The sequence below is a fragment of the Stegostoma tigrinum genome, chromosome 14 (genome assembly GCF_030684315.1).
Source record: "Stegostoma tigrinum isolate sSteTig4 chromosome 14, sSteTig4.hap1, whole genome shotgun sequence".
In the NCBI taxonomy this organism is placed as follows: domain Eukaryota; kingdom Metazoa; phylum Chordata; class Chondrichthyes; order Orectolobiformes; family Stegostomatidae; genus Stegostoma; species Stegostoma tigrinum.
This window is the reverse complement of record NC_081367.1, coordinates 52,328,848-52,345,411: the sequence shown is the minus strand read 5'-3', so window position 1 is coordinate 52,345,411 and position 16,564 is coordinate 52,328,848. Positions and strand designations below refer to the sequence as shown.

General features: G+C 40.2%; 1 protein-coding gene across 1 annotated transcript in view; it reads right to left on the bottom strand.

Moving 5' to 3' along the window:
• meltf (melanotransferrin) overlaps positions 1-15,566 on the bottom strand; it is a 78,394-nt gene extending 62,828 nt beyond the window's left edge. The window contains exons 1-4 of the mRNA XM_048541860.2: positions 15,154-15,566; positions 10,247-10,401; positions 3,334-3,433; positions 991-1,176 (exon numbers count right to left, since the gene is read on the bottom strand). Coding sequence (XP_048397817.1) covers positions 991-1,176; positions 3,334-3,433; positions 10,247-10,401; positions 15,154-15,208 — 496 coding nt within the window. The 5' untranslated portion in view covers positions 15,209-15,566. The remainder of the gene's footprint in view (positions 1-990; positions 1,177-3,333; positions 3,434-10,246; positions 10,402-15,153) is intronic.
• Between the last annotated feature and the right edge of the window lie 998 nt (positions 15,567-16,564).

Sequence of the window (16,564 nt, the reverse complement as noted above, 5' to 3'; positions counted from 1 at the left end):
TACTTATAAACACACGCTATATTGATTAATCTAATACATTCTGCATAATTAACTGATTTAGATTTTAATACTTCAAAATCATGTCACTCTGCTTAGATTCTATTGACAGAGAAATGGACCATGAGATTTTGATCAGAATGAAGGTATCAACACACCAGCTGCCCCTGTTTAGATCAATTCATGATTGTAAGAACATGCAATTTTCAAGATTACTCAGGCAATTATCATCGTCCTCGATCAAGAACTCCTTAAGAGGCAACCAAGATAGTAGGGAGTAGTTACTGGAAAAGAATCATGATTACAGCTGCACTCTGCACTGGCTTATTTTAATTGGTTTTAGAAGAAAGGCAACATTTGGCTGAACATAAATCTGTATTATGGCTAACTTTATAATAATGGTGCATTTAAGTTAGTAACTGTCTAAATCTTTAGGCTTTAAGTCGTTGAGACTTCGTGTACTTAAGTATACTGTACTCCATCACCTTTTACATACTCTGTGTAGCAGAGTGTTTAAATTAATAGTGTGATTTTGTGTATTAAATTTACATAGCTTTAAGGGTAAAAGCAATTTTTACACCATATCTCTTGTATGTAAAAAGGGTGTAGTACATTCTTTTCAGCCACACACCACAGACAATAAAAATCACCTTAAAAATGGCTGTGAGAAATAAGTGATTAAGTATCTGAGATAATGGGAACATCCACCAATTAAGTGAAAATTAAGATGTCAACTCAAGATTAATAAATGTTAGGTCTCGACTGCATACATCACCCTTTCTTGAACAAATGGGTTAGGAAAGTATCATAAACTATCCTCTTATCATGACAAATTATCACTAAAGTAAATGTACAAATCATAATGAAGAGAATGGACCTATGGATAATTGAAAACTTAAGGAATCAGTCAATACAAACCTCAGCAAGAAAGACAGGAACAGATAGAAAATGCAATTGACAGACATCATTAAGAATCAATTGCTTAAGCATTACCTTCTGGAATGTTACAACCCATCACAGATATTTTCCCAGTGTTAATCAGATAACCAATAGGAACACTCCACCCTGCTGCTTCATAAATTCCAGTATGGCAGGATTTTAATGTTTTCAGATTGTTGATAGTGATTGAACTGTCTGCTTTTCTGACAACAGCCACTGCGTAAAAAAGGGTTCCAGCTTCTAAACAGGCATGAAAGACAGAGAACATGTATTACAATCAAAGATAATGGGAACTGCAGATGCTGGAGAATCCGAGATAATAAAGTGTGAAGCTGAATGAACACAGCAGGCCAAGCAGCATCTTAGGAGCACAAAAGCTATCATTCTGGGAAGGGTCTAGGCCCGAAACGTCAGCTTTTGTGCTACTAAGATGCTGCTTGGCCTGCCTAGTTCATCCAGCTTCACACTTTGTTATCATGTATTACAATCAAAATCAGTTAAAAGAAATTTAACAAATCATCTGGGTGGACCAGCATTTCAATCATGCCTCTCAATACCATACCACCTCTATACAAAAAACATGGTTACTACCCCCTCAGCAGCACATAATATCCTTGAAACCCTTCGGGAAAAGGAGAGGGTGGATCCCGTCGTGTGGTTCCCCATGCAGACTGCCAAAGTCATTTGGCAGAATGCCTCATCGCCAGAACTTTCAAACAAGCACCAGGACATTGCTTGGCTGGCGGTGAGAGGGGCTCTGCCAGTGAGATCCTTTATGCACGCCCGGGATCTCTGCACCACCACATGCTGCCCTTGAGTTGGCTGTGGGGGACACGAGACTGTCAATCACCTCCTTCTGGAGCGCACCTATGCGCAGGATGTCTGGAGGGGAATGCAGTGGTATTTGTTGAGGTTCATCCCAAGCAGCTCAATGACATGGGCTGTTTCCCGGGACACACACCAAGACCAACATCAACTGCACCTGGAGGACCATCAATGCGGTGAAAGGCGCTCTTTGGTCTGCCCGCAACTTGCTGGTCTTCCAGCTGAAAGAACTGACCCCAACCGAGTGTTGCAGACTGGCGCAATCCAAGGTCCAGGACTACGTGCTGAGGGACGCGCTAAAGCTTGGGGCAGCCGCCACCAAGGAGCGGTGGGGAAAGACCACCGTATGAGACCCCTCGGCCACAATGTAACAGGGGTCCCACTTGGAAGCTGGGCCCAGCTGGCGCCTTCCCCAACTGGTCAGGAGGCCAACGGGGACTGGGCGGGGAGACAATCGCCGGGTTTTTTTCTTTGTCTTTTGCTTTTTTTTAGTTGGTGTACATACCCCCAGGGTAACCCGGAACGGCTAGCATGACTGGGTAGGTGTGTAAATATGTTTTTTTTGTATGTTCTACGAATAAAGTTTTTTTTAATTTAAAGAAATGGTTTCTACCCCCTCAGCAGTTGGGAGATCTCAGACAAACTTCAGATCTCCTTTACTCTCACATAACCATCCTCCCCCAATATACATACAGATGATTTTATAAACTAACCCAACCGACTTACCAGATTCTTCTACAGTACTCTCAAGATAAAGTTCCCAAAAAAACAATAATTTAATAAAAGTCAGAGAAACAAGCATGTTCCTGATCCTTAAGACCACTCTAAATTGCTAGTCCGTCCATTTCAGTTTTGAACATTAGTGAGTTGAGCGGGCAGCCCAATTAAATGGTTATGAATTCCAGACTTCTGAAAACCTTGAACTTAAAAGGGAGGAAAGGATGGCCTATGAGCCAGGCAGAGCTGGTGTGCTTGTCAGGCTACTTAGGAGGACAAATAAGAGTCAACTTTGTTGGTGTGCGCCTGGAGTCACATATGGGGCAAACAGGGTAAGGCCAGCAAGGTTTCCATTCTACAGGACATTAGAGAGTCAACTGTATTATTTATGATGATCCTGGCACAGTGGCTAGCACTGCTGCCTCACAGCACCAGGGACCTGGGTTCGATTCCACCCTCAGGCAACAGTCTGTGTGGAGTTTGCACATTCTCCCCGTGACTGCGTTGGTTTCCTCTAGGTGCTCTGGTTTCCTTCCACATTCCAAAGATGTGCAGGCTAGGTGGATTGGCCATGCTAAATTGCAAATAGTGTTCAGGAATGTGTAGAATAGGTGGGTTATACGGGGATGGGTTTGGGTGGGATGCTCTGAGGGTCGGTTTGGACTTGTTGGGCCAAAGCACCTGTTTCCGCTATAGGGATCTACTAATTCACCGATGCCAGATTTCCTGCCATGACGGCATTTGAATGCAGGTTCATTGGAACCACACCCTTGGATTATTATTTGAGTAACACAACCATTAAAGTAGAATACCCCTTTTTAATGGTATGGATCACTTGATCCCTAAGTGCAATACCTTGATCATACGTTTCACCAATAATGGGCTTTAGTTTATATTCCTTTGCAGCCCGATAGAGATTCTGTCCATCCAATGACACAGCATCAGCTTCTTTGTTCTAATAAATGATTTAAAGTAGTTACCATTTGAATAAAAAATTCATCTTAAACAGTTCCAATATTGTCTAATTATAAAAAGCTGGCATTCACACAGGACTTCTCATAATTTCAAAACAGTGCAAAGCACTTTAAGTTCAAGCTGCATTGTAATGTAGAAATAACAGCAGGGAATTTGTTCACTGCAATTCCCACATGATTAAATATGTTTTTTGACATGGTGCATGGAATAATGCTGTGTGATTTCATTTTTCATCCATTTCAGTGGACAGGGAAGTCTCATTACAACATTTTAACTGCGCCCGAATTTGGCACCCATCGAATTTAATAAATTCAAGAGACCAAAAGATAAATTCATGCATCTTTTGGTGATTTGGTTTAAAACCAGTCTAGATTAATGAAAATAAAAGTCTTTTCTTTTGGTTAGCTGTTAGGACCTCATGTGAAAGGCATATGGCCAATGCTAACATCGCTCGTTAAAGTTATGGACCTTACAAAACTGAAGAGTTTTATACAAAGTAGCACTAATCTTACAGTCCTATTCCAAGCACCAGCTGATGTAAGAAACTGAATAAAGTACCTTATTGCACTGCTGTTAATTGTAATTACAGTTGAGGCATTGCTGGAATAGTGTAGAGGAAACTTTATATCTAGCCATCCTGCATCTGACTGAACAGAGCATGAAATGGATGGGTTTATACTACTTAAATCAGTATTTTTTTCTCCTCCCACCCCAGCCTCATTTACGGCCATCTTGCCACCTAGATTGAATCACTGAAGCACTCAAACTGCTGAAGCTCTCAGCAGATCTAGCATCATATGATGAAGGATCACTGGACTTGGAACGGTAACTCTGCTATTTCTCCACACATGCGACAGACCTGCTTAGTCTCTCCAGCAATTTCTATTCTTGCTTAAGATTCTAGCACATTCAATTCTTTGTTTTAATTTAACATTGATTCACAGGTTGGCCTGATCATAGCAGTAGACTTATTGATTCACTGTGTCCATGCCATCACTCAGCAAAAGCATTTCAGGTGTTCTCATTTCTCGCCCTTTCCTTGTGACCATTTTTTAAAACCATTTTTTGGTGTTTCCCTAGTTCACTTTTGGAAGCAATAACTGAATCTGCCTTCACCACTCTTTCAACCTGTGCATTCCAGATTGTAAGCATTCGCTGCATTAATGTTTTTTTGCAAATTTCAATTGCTTCTTTTGCCTGTCCCCTTAAATTTATGTCCTGTGGTTCATAGGCTCTCTATTCCAGGTGAACAGTTTCTCTACATCTGCACTGTCTAAACTTCTCACAATTTTGAATGCTTACCTTCTCTCACTTTGCTTTTCTGAAAGGGAATAAAAACACAGCTTTTCCAATGGTAATTAAGTCCCACATCCTTGAATCCTCTGTTCAGAATTTGACATGATACTCCAACCAAAGCCAAAACTGTGTTTCATAAAGGTTCATGATAACTGCCTTGCTTTTCTACTGCAAAATTCTATCTGTTGAGCCCAGGATTCCGTAAGATTATTTTAGCCAGTTTCTCAACCCTACATATTGCCTTGTTTTTTCTTTATTTGTTCACAGGATGAGGGTGTCACTGGCTAGGCAGCATTTACTGCCCATCCCTAATTGCTGAGAGGGCAGTTAAGAGCCAAACACATTATATGGACCTGGAGTCACATGTAGGCCAGACCAGGCAAGGATAGCAGATTCCTTCCCCCAAGGACATTAGTGAACCAGATGGGTTTTTCCAACAATCAACAACGGATCCATAGTCATCAATGGATTCTTAATTCCAGATATTTATTGAATTCAAATTCCACTATCCACACACAGAATTCGAACCAGGGGCCCCAGAACATTATCTGGGTCTCTGGATTAACAGTCCAGCGATAATCCTACTAGCCCATCGCCTCCCCTAATACGCATACATTCTCCCAGGTGTCTCTGCTTATGAACCACCATTAGAATCGTACCATTTATTTGTGATGTCTTTCCTTGTTCTTTCTACTAAAATGTCACACTTCAGATTCCTGTGTATGGAATTCAATCTGCCAGGTGCCCACCCATTCTATGAACCTGTCTATGTTCTTTTAAGGTCATCTTCCTACTCACAGTTCGCCACACATTAAAGTTTTGTTCATCTCCAAATTGTGAATTTGTGCCCTCGATTCATAAGTCTGCATGATTAAATTAAGAAATAAAAAGAGATTCAAGTATTGATTCCTGGAAACATTGTTGTTTATCTTCCTCCATTCTGAGAAATATCCACACACCACTGGTGTCCATTGTTATCAATGAGCCAATTTCATTTCTATGTCGCAACCCCCCCCCCCACCCCCCCCGACTTTGTATTCTCTGGTTTCCATTTTGCTGAAAAGCCTACTGAGTGGCACTTTATCTAACACATTTTGGGGATCTGTTTACACCATATCACTGCATTAGGTTAATAAAAACCAAAAGAACTGTGGATGCTGTAAATCAAGAACAAAAGCAGAAGTTGCTGGGAAAGCTCAGCAGGTCTGGCAGCATCTGTGAAGAAAAAAAATCAGAGTTATCATTTCAGATCCGATGACCTTTTCTCAGAACTGAGTTCTCAGGTTTTGTGAGGGAATTGAGTGCGAGAGTAGGAAGGTTATGCTTCAATTATACGGGATATTGGTGAGAGCCCATCTGGGGTATTGTGTCTATTGCTGTTTATCATTCTTATGGAAGAGAGTTAATATACTGGAAGCAGTTCAGAGATAATTTACTAGATCAGCACTTCAAATGAACGCATTGCCATGAGAAAGAAGACTAAATAGGGTGGACCTGTGTCCTGTGGAATTTGAAGTGCTTGAGATGACGTAATTGAAACATATACGATCCGGAGAGGACTTCTCTAGTTCTCTAGGTGGATGTTGAAAGGATGTTCCCTCTTGTGGGAGAGTCTAGAACTAGTGGTCATAGTTTAAAAACAAGTGGTCGCCAATTCAAAATTTGGATGAGAAAACATTTTGTCTCTGAGAGGGTTAGAAGTCCTCAGAATTCTCTTTCTCTAAAGGCAGTAGTTGTAAGTTTTTAAAATAGTTTTAAGGCAGTGATAGGTAGATTCTTGATGACCAAAACAATGAAAGAGTATTGGGAATATGCAGAAATGTAGATTTGAAGTAAAAATCAGATCAGCCATGATCTTACAGCCCTTGGCTTGAAGGGCCGAGTGGCCTATTTTTATTTCTTGTTCATATGTTCATAATCTGTGTTACCTCAAAAAACTCAAGCAAGTTAGTTAAATACAACTTGCCTTTGACAATTAGATTAAAGTACTGCAGAGATCTAAAATAAAAACAAAAAGCGCTTGAGAAATTCAGAATAAGGCAGAGTCTGTGGATGGAGAAACAGAGTTATAGTTTTGAATCCACTATGGCTTTATTTCGGACCAAAATGTCAATTCCATGTTTCTCTCCACAGATGCTGCCAGATCTGTGGAGTTTCTCCAGCACTTTGTTTTATGGCTTTTTAACAGTTCTCTAAATTAATTCAACCAATTAAAAATAGACAATTAACTAATTTTATATAAACACCAAAAGAACTGCTGATGCTGTAAACCAGGACCAAAAACAAAGTTGCTGAGCTTTTCCAGCAACTACTTTTATATACCTGACTGGAGACTTTTACAAATAGCATTGATGAATAAAGGGTTGGGCCATTCTGTGTCTAATTCCAGTGTACACTGTTTGGTTGAAAGGTGCCTGAGTAATACAGAAGTTATTCCGCAGGACAAGCTGTTTACTGTAGCAAAAAACCTATTCACTTTTTTTCTGCTCTGTCGTGTTTGCTGACTTGTCTGTTGTACTGTGTAAGTCTTTGTGGTTAGCAATTTGAATATTGTGGTTAGCTGCTGAATCCCAGTCATCCTGTTTTTTTCCACCAGGTGCCTATGAAAGGAATGACCAGTAAGCCGAAATTACAGTGCCAATTTTGTAATAAATGCAGCTTCAAACAGGGTCATTTGTTTATTTTCAGTTGAAAATAAGTGGGAAATATTTAAATTGGAAAAATAAGAAATCTAACACAGTCATACAAGTATCTGGAGAGGGCATGTGATAATGTATGGCAATGGGTGATGTGAATGTAAACATTTTGAAAAGTTCACACCAACAGCCACCCAGTCTGCTTTGAATTTTGTAAGGAGGCATGGCCAAGGGTAGAGGTTCAGCAAAAGGAGGAAGCTGGCAACCACTTGATCTCAGGAGGTAGGCTGCTCATTTAAATATTTTAATCTGGTTGCGAGCCTGTGATTAAATCGCTGTTTCCCTCCTCCAGTTTTAAATCTGGCTCGCTGGATATCTCAAACATCATAAATTCCCTAAAGGGAGGTGAGGAGTCGAGACTGGAAGAAACAAGAGTCTTTCCAACTCTGTATGAGCACACATACAAACGTAAGAATTAGAAGCAGAAGTCGGTCATTCAGCCTTTCAATATATAGCCGCAATATGTTTGAATGCCACATTCCCATCTATTGATTCCCTTCCCTAAGAAGAATCTATTCTGTCAATCAACGAGATCATGCTGTTCTGCAACCTTAGTCTGTATACACACTTTTTCGCCACATACCTTCACATCTCTCAATCTCAATCTCAAAATTGATGTGCATTAAATGTGGGCAGGAATTGTTTGATTAACAGATGGAGGAAACCATTATATTAATGCACCAATTACAGACAAAAAATTGTGGCTGGGAAAAGGAAATCCTTGCCATGATTGAAAGCCATCTTTAGAGAACAGGTCTCCCTGGGGCAGGCTATGCAAGTTATCAGATCTAGTGGAGCCACACCACATGGTGACACACATGACTACAACTGGCCATAGTTATGGTCGAGTATGTTCCTACAGAGATTTTTCCCTTTTGTCCCTATTAACCTGCTGGCCAATGATTTGTCTATTTCTGCAGTGCTATGCATGCAGCAAAGCAACTCCATCTTGAAATGCCATTATAGCCCCCAAACTGCCTTAACATTGACTTCCTCTTAGTGCTTCTGCCAAGACTCCACTGCCAACTGATTGACCTAGCTGGCAGCATGACATCCTGGTTGCTATCTTTAATGAAAGGAAAACTCTTCCATCTCACTGAATATTACTGAGCCGGTCTCAGCAAAATCCAGCCTGTGGATTTTAAATATCTAGACAAGTATTTATCCAGCTCTCTATTTTAATTCATATATACAGAAATGCGCTACTCCTTTATAGGCTAGGAACTGGGCATCTTTCCAGTACTGAGGTTGACTGAGTGTTGCGCGATTAACCACTAACCCATACTTAAAGCAAAGAAACAGCTGTTGGTTTGAGCTCATACAAGAATCATACAAAAAGCCCAGTGCAGTTCACCAGATAGTCTGCCTGCAAATAGTAGATTGCTCTAGCTAGCAGTAAGAAAGTGAATCTTGGCTGGAGAGGCTAGAACAGCCAGGATCTAAATTATTTCTCCAGAGTATGGAGGGACACTTTACTTCTGCTGGCCCTACAAAAATAATAATCAAAATTATCTTCAACACCCATGAAAATCATAAGGGCATGCATAATATCATATCAATTTAAAGTAGTAAATTGGAAAGGTGAAACACCAGATGACATACTGGATTGACCCAAACACCAGAAACAATAGATTATTTAGCTGCCCAGTGACATGTCCTTGGTCTTACTTGTGCCTTGGTAATTGGGATTAATAAGTATATAATGCTTTCACTCAGATTTTGAGGCCTTGATGCCAAAGGTGATACAAAAAAATATTAATCCTACTTAGACTCATAGAGAAGTACAGCACAGAAACAGACCTTTTGGTCCAACTTGTCCATGCCAACCTGATATTGTAAATAAATCTAGTACTATTAACCAGCATTTGGCCCATATTCCTCTAAAACCTTCCTATTTATATACACATCCTGATGACTTTTAAATGTTGTAATTGTATCAGCCTCCACCACTTCCTCTGACAGCTCATTCCATACACACACCACCCTCTGCTTGAAAAAGTTGCCCCTTAGATCCCTTTTAAATCTTCCCCCCCTCACCTTAAACCTACACCCTCTAGTTTTGGACTCCACATCCCAGAGAAAAGGCCTTGTCTATTTACCCTATCCATGCCCCTCATGATTTTATAAACCTCTATAAGGTTACCCCTCAGCCTCCAACAGCCAGGGTAAATAACCCCAGCCCATTCAGCCTCTCCCTGTAGCTCAAACCCTCCAACCCCGGTAACATGCTTGTTAATCTTTTCTGAACCCTTTCAAGTTTCACAACATCTTTCCCATAGCAAGGATTGAACATAGAATTGAACACAGTATTCTAAAAGTGGCCTCACCAATGTCCTGTACAGCTGCACATGACCTCCCTTCTCCTATACTCAATGTACTGACCAATAAAGGCAAGCATACCAAACATCTTCTTCATTATCCTATCTACTTGCGACTCCTCTTTCAAGGAACTATGAACCTGCTCACCATGGTGTCTTTGTTCAGTAATAGTCCCCAGGACCTTGTCATTAATTTGATGGTCAATTGCTCAGTAAAGTAGGTAGTCAACAACAGCCAAGTTGTGGCCTTCACCAATAAAGCAATATTGACAATTCATAATCTTATATTTCAAAAAATGTCATTTCATATAAAGAAGTCAAGGAAACTCAGAGAAACAATATGTTATTTGTTTTTTACTAAATTACCAAGATAAAGTCGTGAAAACTTTCTAAATAATACAGAGGATAAGTATGCCTGAAAGAAGTATGATTCAATTGCTTCAGCAAAAGTTCTAGGTATGGGGAAAATGACCAAAAGTATACCGCTATCTTTTCTGCACAGTCCAATGCCGAGGTTGCCTGAACACAGGACATGGAAGGATATATTTTGGCAGATTGAAAAGCTTCTTTCATTTTCATGCACTTGTTCATCTCAAGAGTGGAAATAACACACCATCGAATCTCCTTTAATCCATATGCTGCAAGAAAAATGAAAGAAATGAGAACTGCTCAACTGGGATTAACTATGTGCGTTTCTACACCAGTGAAAAGTCATTCTTGCACTGACAGTGTGTAAAGGTCTGGTTTTCAGAGAGAACCACTATTATTTTTCATAATCCACATTTATCTAGTTATGAAGAGCAGAAATTTTCTTTTCTCCAGTCACTTCAACAGTAAAGACCTAAATCAGCATTAAAAGTTGATTTATCTTCAAACATTTCCTTTGTCCCTGTAATTTGGCAGTCAGAACAAACAGGTTAGTGAATCAGGGTTTTAAAGCAGTTAGGTTTTTATTCCACATTTCAAAAATAGGGGAATAGCTTTATTTTATATCAAAAGAAATGTGACAGCAAGCATGGGTTCAAATGTCTTAAATATGTCAAAATCCACTCAAATTCAGACTGAATGCCCAAGTTTGACAAGTGCTGCAACTAAGGCAATCAGTCGTTGAGTATTATTGAAAAAGACACATTTCTAAGTTTTCCAACATTTGCAAGGATATTAGTGTAAAGAGGAAAAACATTTTGTACTGTATTAGAAAGAAGGCCTGATTGGTTGATAAATGGACTCTGTTGGTAGAGGCAATCTCATGGAGAATATATCGATTAAATGATGGCTGCCAATTAACTCTCAAGCTTTGTTTAAATTTAAACCATATAGTTTAACTCTGATTGGTCAGGGCATTGCGCTGAGAAATTAACCAGCAAATGGCAGTCACCTACTTTGTTAAATTAAAATAGGTGCAAGATATGTAAATGTTCTCTCAGAACAATGCCTCGTCTATTGCTACATCTGACTCTAGTATTCTCAAGTGCACAGCACTGGAAGTCACCTAACAGTCTTCGGTTGATTGTCACTGTAATTCTTAGCACATTCAGGATAATGAAGAAAATATTATCCAAATTCATGATGGGCAACATGTTTTAAGTTTTGCAAGCAAAGGCTGGTTAAGTACATTCAGTACTTTGCTCATTGCAAACAGCCAAAAGAACATGCCGTCTGAAACAAGTCACCAGGTTTTGGAATGTATGGCATACATGCTTAGCATAATACTAGCAATGAAATCTGCATACAACACCACTCATTTGTGTGATAGGCTAAACTTCTTTCTAGACTGACAGCAGCATCCTGTTAGTGATGAACACCACTCATGTTACTAAACCATAGCAATAGCATGAAAGAAACTGATAACCTTCACATGTTGTTCACATTTTTGAGCTACCTTACCTTCCAGGGAGATTTGAGGTAGACTTGGCACATTGCAGGACCAAGCGTGGTGACATGAGGCGCATACACAGGTGTGTGCAATAAACAAATAAAAGTGATCTGATTTGGGTAACTGTTGTTAAACAGGATGGCTTTGATGTTCACACAATTTCAGCAGCAGTGATCAAGAGGCTCAGCCTTGCTGATGAGGCCAATCTTATAGTGCATGGAACTTCAAGGTGTGAAGTTTATGAAGGTAAGCATGTGATAGACAATAGTGAGGACCCCATGGTACAAGTAGCTTATTTCAGCAATATTCAAGTCTTCCATTTTTTTCTGAACCTACTAACCTAGGATGATATCAAATAAAAACCAAAAGAACTGCAGATGCTGTAAATCAGGAACAAAAACAAAATTTGTTGGAAAAGCTCAGCAGGTTTGGCAGCATCTGAGAAGGAAAAAAATCAGAGTTAACGTTTCAGGGCAAGTGACCCTTCCTCAATTCTGGTTGTGAGAAAGGGTCACCAGACCCGAAATGCTAACACTGTTTTATCCTTCACATATGCTGCCAGACCTGCTGAGCCTATCCAGCAACTTTGTCTTTGTTTCAGATCATATCAATATTTTAGTTGGTGTTTCTTCCAATTAATGCCCTCCTCTTGCCACCAAAGATTAAAATTCAGTATTCAAAGGGTACAATTAAATGGATGTCAACCAAGCTTGGGATATTGATGAACTCTGATCGTGTATTTACAAAGCTATTTTCATGGGTTGCCTAACTCCCCTGATGGTAAATTCTTTCGCTCATAAAAGACTAATCTTGGAATCTTCAGTGATAAATAGCAAAGCCAAAAAGTTACCTCAGCCCCAGTTTAACAGTTTAACATTGGCCCTGTAGGCTGTAAATTATACTATCAAATAAATCAAAGTTCAAGTCTGCAGCAATTTAGTGATGCTTTTGCTTGAGCAAGTCTAATTGTGAGTCTAGCAGAGTACTGGCAAGGCTGTATCTAGTCTGGTCAACCAGAAGAGTGTGGTGACAATAGAGTGACTTGCATTTCAGAAGGCAGTTAATTGTCAACCACAATACTGAACATGTATACCAGGTTTGGCAGACCAGTGAATTTCCTTCTGTAAAAGATATAACTGGGCGCGATGGAATTTTATAGCTAGTAAGTAGCATCAATATTCTGATCCTAGATTTTTCCATATTTATTTAAATAATTTAATTAAAATTCAGAAACCGTGTTTAGGGTTAAACACACCTCTAGACAACCACCATGCCCTGACAAAGGTCCCTGAAGGTGTATAGTTGGCTGCTGAACAATAAATAAGGGTCTGCGTTCACTGCATTCTGAATTCTTGGCAGCATTGTAATGAACTGAAGGGTTTTAAATCGAATCAGACTAAATGATGTGCTTTTAAATCTCTGCTAGACTAGGGCTAAGTCTGAATCTCACCTCCATCTCCTACACCTATGAACAGCTGCCACTCTTCCATTAGACCAAACCAAATGGTAACAGGAGGAGGCCGTTCAGCCGCCTACATCTGCCAGCCCATTTTTTCTGCACTCACTCCTCAACAACCTCACTTTCCAAAGACCCACGCTCACTTACTCAACATCCTCTTCCCAAACTTTCCTCTTGCCCACTCATTCAGCAGCCCCATTTGGCAAATTCCCTTACCCCATTCACTTTGTAACTTGAAATAGTTTGATCACGTTGACTGCTTTGGCAGTGTGCACGCAGAAATCAGCTGACCTCACCTACTTGGAGTGTATTTGGACCAACAGATACTGCTCTTGCATTTACCAATAGTACCACCACACCAGCACATACACTCATGCCCTGTCACTCACTTAACCACCATCTCTGCTCTACTGATCACAGATTGTTTCTCTCCAACTTGTATTACTAAAAGACACAACTGTACCTCGCTGGTGTCGCTATTAGTAGCATATGTAAGAGAGAACCTGCAACTGTGGGAAACTGCAAGCAAATGGCTGATGTATGGCAGTGCCACCGTAAGCACCAATGACAGTGAGCTGCATTTGGAAAACTGACTGAGAGAATGGAAGGCTTGTAAAAGGTGGGAAAACCTCCTATCCATGAGAGTCCACAATGACACAAATAAGGGCAAAGTACCCCTTAGAGACATCAGCTGCACCTACAGGGGTACATATTCCTCGTTTTGGGAGCCACTGTCTTAGAATGTAATGGTGAATATGCATCTTATTCTCTGGCAAAATAATGCCGGGGGATTTGAAGATTTGATAGTCTACGTCTGCATCTGACTCAACATATGCTTAAATTCTGCAACTATCGAATCCATCAGATCTCCGGTCTTCAAAGAATTCTGCAACAATCATGAAGAACGAGCATAGAATTCATTTGTTGTTGTCCAGGTTAAAGAAAATACATTGAACAAAGACAACTGTAAAGCTTATTTGAAGTATTGATGCAAATCTGCAAGAACTGGCCAGCAGAGGCATACAGAATCCTCCGAGTCAGCTTCTCCTCAGGTTGTGAAAGAAAGTATACTGCCTGCCGCCTGGGCACGAAACTGGCACCGTGGAATGGTCACCAATTATACAGATTGTCTACTTTTCATTTCCACTAAATTTCCCTTGAAATCTTTGTGGAAATTTCATCTAATTTAATCAAATGGATTTGCGTTTACATCGAATTAATCAAAACCTAACAGTAGCAAGCAGCTTATAGAATTTTGAACACAGACGCAAGATGGTTTTTAGAAAACATTTTTTTTGTGCTTGATGTTTCAAAGCCAAAATTCAGTTTTTCGCCTCCAGCCTGGAATTTCTTAATGGCTGATCACTGGAAATTGAAGTGTGTGGATTGGCGGGCGCGGGGGGGGGGGGGGGGGAGAGGTAGGGGTAGTAATCTTAAGTGCTTTAGTGACAGTGATAGTTTGGATTCCACATTGTCAAACAGTAACATTTGGATTAACAATACTGATGGCTATTTGTCCAAATTCCTCGTGTTTTATTCAAGATGCAATGAGACTCTGCTGGTCGATTTGGTGGATTACGTGTGGTACGCCTTGATTTTCAGATGTAGAATGAGTCGATGTCTGTCAATCCAATGATAATCGCGAGCCTGCATCCGAATCCCTGGCAATCGAGTGAAAACTCGCCCGATTGATTTGCGATATATTTCTCCTTCTACTACAGATTCTCAGAATTTGATTCACTCCAGTTTTCCTCCTGAATATGCAGTGGTCCCGGGCAACATCAGGCTAAGGTTGAAAATACACGCAATGGCAAAGGACAGAAAGTTTAGCAATGTGAGTTTTTCACAATTCACACGATACGTATTGGCGAACAATCCCACACCTTAAACACATAAACTACCTCAAATCATTTTGGCTCTAATTATTTTGACACAGTCTACTTGAATTCAGTCATACATCCCTCTCCAAACAGCCGGAACATTATCGACTTTCTTGGCCAGCCTCAGGTTACAACCCAAAGTTTGCATCAAACTGAAAGGCATTTTTGTACTTGCCCAAATTGAAGATGCCGACGAAGGCGCACACAGCCCAGAGAGTGGGTCCCTGCATGTTGCGCTCCTTGTTGAAAACGACCGAAGGCTTTCCCACCGCTTTGACTTCTTCTGCTCCGTATATACCCTTGCGAGTTCCTTTTGTCAAGTTAATGATTACAAGAGTCTGGCAGCCGCTCCGGTTAAGAATCGGACTTTCTCCATTGCACACACTGCAAGTTGCAAAATGTCCTTCAAAGTTGTTATTTTATCGCCGTAATTGTGCAATTTTGTTCTTTCTTTTTCTCCGCAATTCTTCCAATCTAAGAATATCGTCCCAAGACCTATTTCAAAAGCAAACTGCGTGTAAAATGAGGCTAAAGATAGCTGGGCACCGCGATCATAACACGTCTTTCAGACCCCAGTACACTGTAGACTTTGTGCTTCACAGATTTTTTTAAAGGGGTAATGACATAGTTCGCCGTAATTCTGGCCGCGAATGTAAAAACAAGAAAACGATCCCCTAAGTCGAAACAAAATCAAATTCTTGTTAGATTTAGAGTTGTTTAATATTGTAACTTATACCTGAGGCAAAGTTGTATTATGTAAATTATGAAGAATGTTAAAGAATAGTGATTGTGGACAGAAACACCATTTCATAAAAAAGTATTTGCAAACTTTTACTTAAATATTAAAAGTACGCTTTAAGAAGTTGAAGGCATATATTTCAAAAGATGTTGGTAAATATCAATGCTTCACCTGTGTTTAAGGTTATCAGGATGGAATCACAGATCTCCACCTTTCTGGTCTCTGTTATTTCACAAAAGAAGGAATGTTTTGTTTTCCTAATGCTTCCTGAGGTAGATGGGTTTGGGATTACTTTGCTGTGCAATAACCATTACAACAGTTCTGGAGACCACCAGCAAATACTGAAACACTGCAGGGAACCCTCCTTCAAGCCTACAACAACTGTCTGAGGGAAAGCAATGTCACCTTCAGCGTGAAAGGGCAGAGTTTTAAAGAAAGTCTAAGCAATAAGGACAATGGCAAGATTTCTGGCAGAATCAGACAAGAGGCCCAGTGAGGCTCATCTTCTCACAAGTAGCATGAGAAGGTTCCCACGAGCTGGTGGAGAGTTGCCGATTAAAGGAGATTGCAGCTTGTTAAACTGCTTTCTTAAATTTCAGCTTTCTATCTTACCGGACAAAGTAAATTTTGAGAAGACTCAAAGTGAAAACAAGAGTGGGTATCTGGTATAGTCAGCTCACCACTTACTCTGAACAATCTCCAATTTGCATTTGAACAAACTGCAGCTCAGGAATGATCCAAAAGCACCAGCCATATGTATCTCTCATTCTTAGACAATGGCATTCGGTGTTTTTGCCAACCCTTCATAACCATTATGGCACCTCTCCAATACACTGGCAGGATGCTC